The following is a 4,559-nucleotide window of genomic DNA, read 5'->3' as shown; positions in this document are numbered from 1 at the left end:
GTTTTAATTTTTAGCATTTCAAACAAGCTTAGTATGTTTTAAAAAAATATATATTAGGTAAATCCAACAAAAATATATAAGTAAATTCTGATTAAATTAATCCATGCAAATTAAATTCTTAAAAGATACAATTTTATTAAGCAAAACATATGTACAATTTGACGGTTCATTGGACCAATTCCTTGTCTCTTTTCATATTGCATTCCTCTCTCTCTCTCTCTCTCTCTCTCTCTCTCTTATTTTCATTTCAGCTCATCTTCTTCCATTGAGACCCAGAAGAACAGAAGACGACCATAATGAAGACTCGTGCTTCCACCAAAATCTCTGCAAAATGGGTTCCCATTTTCTCTATCTTTTCCTTCCTTCTTGGCATGCTCATCACAACCAGGTCCATCCTCTTCTTCTACCTTCACTTATCTTTTAATCCATGATGTGACCTATGAATTTGGCTTGCTCCAAATTTGGAAACTTTCGTTACTATTGTTACGCTTTTAGCTTCATTTAAAGTTCTAAACTTTGTGATCTGGGTCATGGAAATTTTTTTTTTAAAATTATTTTGCTGGTTTGATGCAGGGTGTGGGAGCAACCTGAATCAAACGGCATGCTGATTTCGAAGCATCAGCGTGATCAAGAACTGCAAGTGATCTCAGGTGACTGCGCCACCAAACAGGTATCTTCCGAGTTTGTAACAGCATTTGCCACAAAGTGTTCAACTTTAATACATTTTTTAAACTTTCCTTTTTTGTGTTTATTTTCATTTTTGGAATATCAGAAGCAGCCAACTAAGGATGCGATGAGTGAATTGTACAAGACACATGAGGCAATTCAGTGAGTGCTTCTAACTAATTAACCTGAGTCTCTTTCCTTTTTTTGGCTTAGATTTGGTTGCAATTTGAGCTTTTTTATTTTTATTTTTATTGTATTTTGGGGTTGAATAATAAATGAATAATTGTTTTTTTTCCTCTCTGTATTTATATTGAGGCATGCCAGGGCTTTAGATAAGCAGGTTTCCATGCTACAAATGGAGCTAGCAGCTGCTAGGAGTTCTCATGAAGCCGGGATCTCAGACTCGAATAGCACGGCCACTACCATGGGGATCAAAGGGGAAGGCCTTCCTAGGAAGAAGGCCTTTGTAGTGATTGGAATAAACACAGCTTTCAGTAGCAGGAAGAGGCGTGATTCGGTTCGAGAGACTTGGATGCCTCAGGGTATATTCTATTTCCTCTAGAAACTGTTTCTGCTAAGAGTCAATTTTGGTATCCACCTTTAAAAAATGGGGTGAATATTAGAGGAGAAGTTTTAGATAGATGATTATATGGATCCTAATATTGAGGGGACATTGAACTAGAATGGCATGGCCAACTTTTATATGTATCTAATACCTGTTTGAACAGGAGAACAACTTCTTCAGTTGGAGCGCGAGAAGGGAATTGTTATCAGATTCATGATTGGTCACAGGTAATTGGCTGGACGATTCTAGTTTAGTGTGACTGTAAATTATCTTGACAACATAAGTTGTTAAAGTTATCCTTTCCTTTGAAGTTTTAATGTATGTTATTGTGTTTTTGTGTAATTTCTTTTAATCCTAAATACTTATTAGGATAATAGTATACTCAAACTTATCTTCAGTATTTACTTTTGCCCATTCTATTTCTTCTATATGCCTATGTTGTGCCTTTCGTGGAATGTTGAACTATTTTATTGTAAATTTCTTCTTCCATTAGCATATACCTTGCTGAACTTGGAGTGTTTGGTGAATTGCTTCTTTTAGTATGTTGTATGGTGGTTGTATTTTTGTCATATTTAATTATATACACTAAGCCTCTAAGTAAGTATGGACATTTATGCTGATTTTGTTCTTAAAATTGGCTTTCTTCCAGTACCTATAGGGCATGGTGTCATTTTTAGTTTCTTTGCCTATCTGAGAGCTTAAACATGATATAAGATAAGGCCCAATGACGTCGTTTGATCGATGTAGCCGATCTTACCTAGTGGGATAAGACTTTGTTGTTATTTGTTTGCCTATTTGAAAGCTGATAATATTTATAGGTTGCTAATAATTAATAATGGATCTAACGTGGATGATGTTATCATTGCTATCTCAGTGCAACTTCCAACAGCATTCTAGATCGAGCTATTGATGCAGAAGAAAACCAGCACAAAGATTTTCTTCGTCTGGTAAGGCAGACGATAGCACATTTTATCTACAAAAACTCTGGTTAATCCGGCAGGAATTTAATCTTTGACATATGTTACCTTGTAGCAACACGTTGAAGGGTATCATGAACTGTCTGCAAAGACAAAGATATTTTTTTCTACTGCAGTTGCAATGTGGGATGCCGATTTCTATGTTAAGGTGGATGATGATGTCCATGTCAATTTAGGTATATGCTATCTCCAGATTCTCTGTCATCTTTCTTAAGTTTCCTCTACCAATTCTCGTCCCATTTCGTTTGCACAAGTACTTATTCCCCTCCCTAACGTATGCTATTTATAGGTGTTTTGGCAACAACGCTTGCTCGTCATCGTTCAAAACCCAGAATCTACATTGGTTGTATGAAATCAGGGCCTGTTCTTTCTCGAAAGTAATTCCACCGAACTTCTATATCTATATATTCGTACATATAATGGGAATGCGGTTACTTTTATTCTATGTCTTTCTTTATGTCATTGTATTTACCTGTTAAGTGCATTTCTGTATATATAGGGATGTCAAGTACCATGAACCTGAGTTTTGGAAGTTTGGAGAGGAGGGAAACAAATACTTCCGACACGCAACCGGGCAGATATATGCGATTTCTAAGGATCTGGCCACTTACATTTCCATCAACCAGTATGTTTATTGTTTGCAACAGCTGTGCATCATTGATCATTTTGCATAAGAAACCTTGTTCATGACAAAAATGTTTCGAAATATGAACACAAAGCTCATGGATCAGTCTATTGTAGTTGTAACCATCAAGAATCTACTGTATATACCTTTACAAATAGACAAATTTCATCTGGATCCTTATTGTGACTTCAGGCCAATTTTGCATAAATATGCTAACGAAGATGTCTCACTTGGTTCGTGGTTTATCGGTCTTGAAGTCGAGCATATTGACGAACGCAGTATGTGTTGTGGGACACCTCCAGGTACTGTATCCGATAAATATGTAACTATTTCTATGTTAATCTCCTTTGCAATCTCTTTTGGTTATGGTTCTCACTTCTAGTTGATTTACAATCAATGTTCCTGTAGATTGTGAGTGGAAGGCGCAGGCCGGTAACATATGCGTGGCGTCATTTGACTGGAGCTGCAGCGGAATCTGTAAGTCAGTGGAGAAGATTAAATTTGTCCACTCAAAATGCGGCGAAGGCGATGGAGCTGTATGGAGTGCTCTACTATAGATATATTCTGAAAGAGAGAACTTAGAAAAGGGACTCTGATTGTTTAATAGCAGCTGAAACAAATAACAATTTTTGGATTTGAGCTCTGAGATGGAATGGAAGAATCAAGAATGCATGAGGTAATTAGAGCCGGCAACCGAAGCAGGTTCATCGATTTTGGAAGCTGTTAACTGGAGTTAGCAATGGCATGAATGTGGATTTCAGGATACAGATTTCTTCAGAGTTCACAATACCTTCCGGTCTTATTTTTTAGTATGGAAGGATATGAATCAATACAAGGTGTTATGTTATTTGTACGTAACGTTTCTGTGTTTGTAGTTGAAGTGAGGTTACTTGATTTTTTGTTCTTTGTAGTAGTGAATGATAGCATTGTATTGTAACTTATACTGTATGTTAGAATTTCGATATGCTGAAATCACAAGTTTCACTAGTCCTATTTCTTCTTAACAATTGATCCATTTATCAGAAGCATTGGAAAGTTTATTTTTTTCACATCAAATTTTATTACACGTTTTAAAGATGGAAATCTATTTATATTTGTCTTTTATGTCAAGTTAATCTTTTTTTTTGGTGACATGTCAAGTTAATCTTTGAAACCATATAAAGATTTTTATTTATTAATTTCACAATAAAAATAACTGCATGAAAATTTCATCTTATTTAAATTGGTATGTTTTACTGTAATGTAGAATTGGATATCAATAGATATTTTTTTTATATACGCAAATCTAACTCTCAGATTTATATTGCACCTTTTGATTTGTGTTCCATTAAATTTTAAAATTCCTCAAATCTAACCCTCAAATTTGTTAACATTCATGTTAAAAAAAAAATACATCAAGTTACCATTAGTAGGTATTACACGCAATGTAACAAAAAAACGAAAGAAGAAAGAACATGACAAAATCTGTTTAAAGTAAAATAAAAAATAAAATAAAAAAGAGAAAGGGTTTACATGGAAGGAAGGAAGGTGAAGATTTGAGAAGGATGAGAAAGTAAAAAATTGTGGTTTTTGATCGCATCAAGAAGGAGCAGTTTCTCCGTCTTGGTGTTGTCAACTCTTCGAAGAAGAAGTCACTGCGGCGCGGCGGAGAATGGAACACGCCGACGTTTTCCTTGGCTTACACGACTTCCTCGAGCGGATGCGCCAACCCTCCGCCGCCGATTTC

The 4,559-nt window shown here is 35.6% G+C and overlaps 2 protein-coding genes across 4 annotated transcripts in view; both read left to right on the top strand.

Moving 5' to 3' along the window:
- On the top strand, positions 159 to 3,826 carry LOC107606103 (beta-1,3-galactosyltransferase 7). 2 transcript variants are annotated; one of them, XM_016308079.2, is made up of 11 exons: positions 159 to 388; positions 574 to 670; positions 773 to 828; positions 982 to 1,208; positions 1,395 to 1,458; positions 2,106 to 2,178; positions 2,264 to 2,384; positions 2,498 to 2,585; positions 2,708 to 2,833; positions 3,026 to 3,135; positions 3,242 to 3,826. In XM_016308079.2, the coding sequence occupies exons 1-11, from the start codon at positions 297 to 299 to the stop codon at positions 3,388 to 3,390; spliced, it is 1,203 nt and encodes a 400-aa protein (XP_016163565.1). In that variant the 5' UTR covers positions 159 to 296; the 3' UTR covers positions 3,391 to 3,826. The 2 variants fall into 2 exon arrangements, with proteins under 2 accessions (XP_016163565.1, XP_016163566.1); XM_016308080.2 differs by having other exon boundaries at positions 160 to 388; positions 991 to 1,208.
- Positions 4,250 to 4,559, top strand: part of LOC107606102 (vacuolar protein sorting-associated protein 9A) — a 4,801-nt gene continuing 4,491 nt past the window's right edge. The window contains exon 1 of one of the 2 annotated variants that reach the window (XM_021106411.1): positions 4,250 to 4,559. This exon is cut by the window's right edge and continues 13 nt beyond it. In XM_021106411.1, coding sequence (XP_020962070.1) covers positions 4,485 to 4,559 — 75 coding nt within the window. In that variant the 5' untranslated portion in view covers positions 4,250 to 4,484. The other variant, XM_021106410.1, reaches the window with a different exon arrangement.

Source organism: Arachis ipaensis, chromosome B07, assembly GCF_000816755.2.
Source record: "Arachis ipaensis cultivar K30076 chromosome B07, Araip1.1, whole genome shotgun sequence".
NCBI lineage: Eukaryota > Viridiplantae > Streptophyta > Magnoliopsida > Fabales > Fabaceae > Arachis > Arachis ipaensis.
This window is presented reverse-complemented; position numbering and strand designations above follow the sequence as displayed.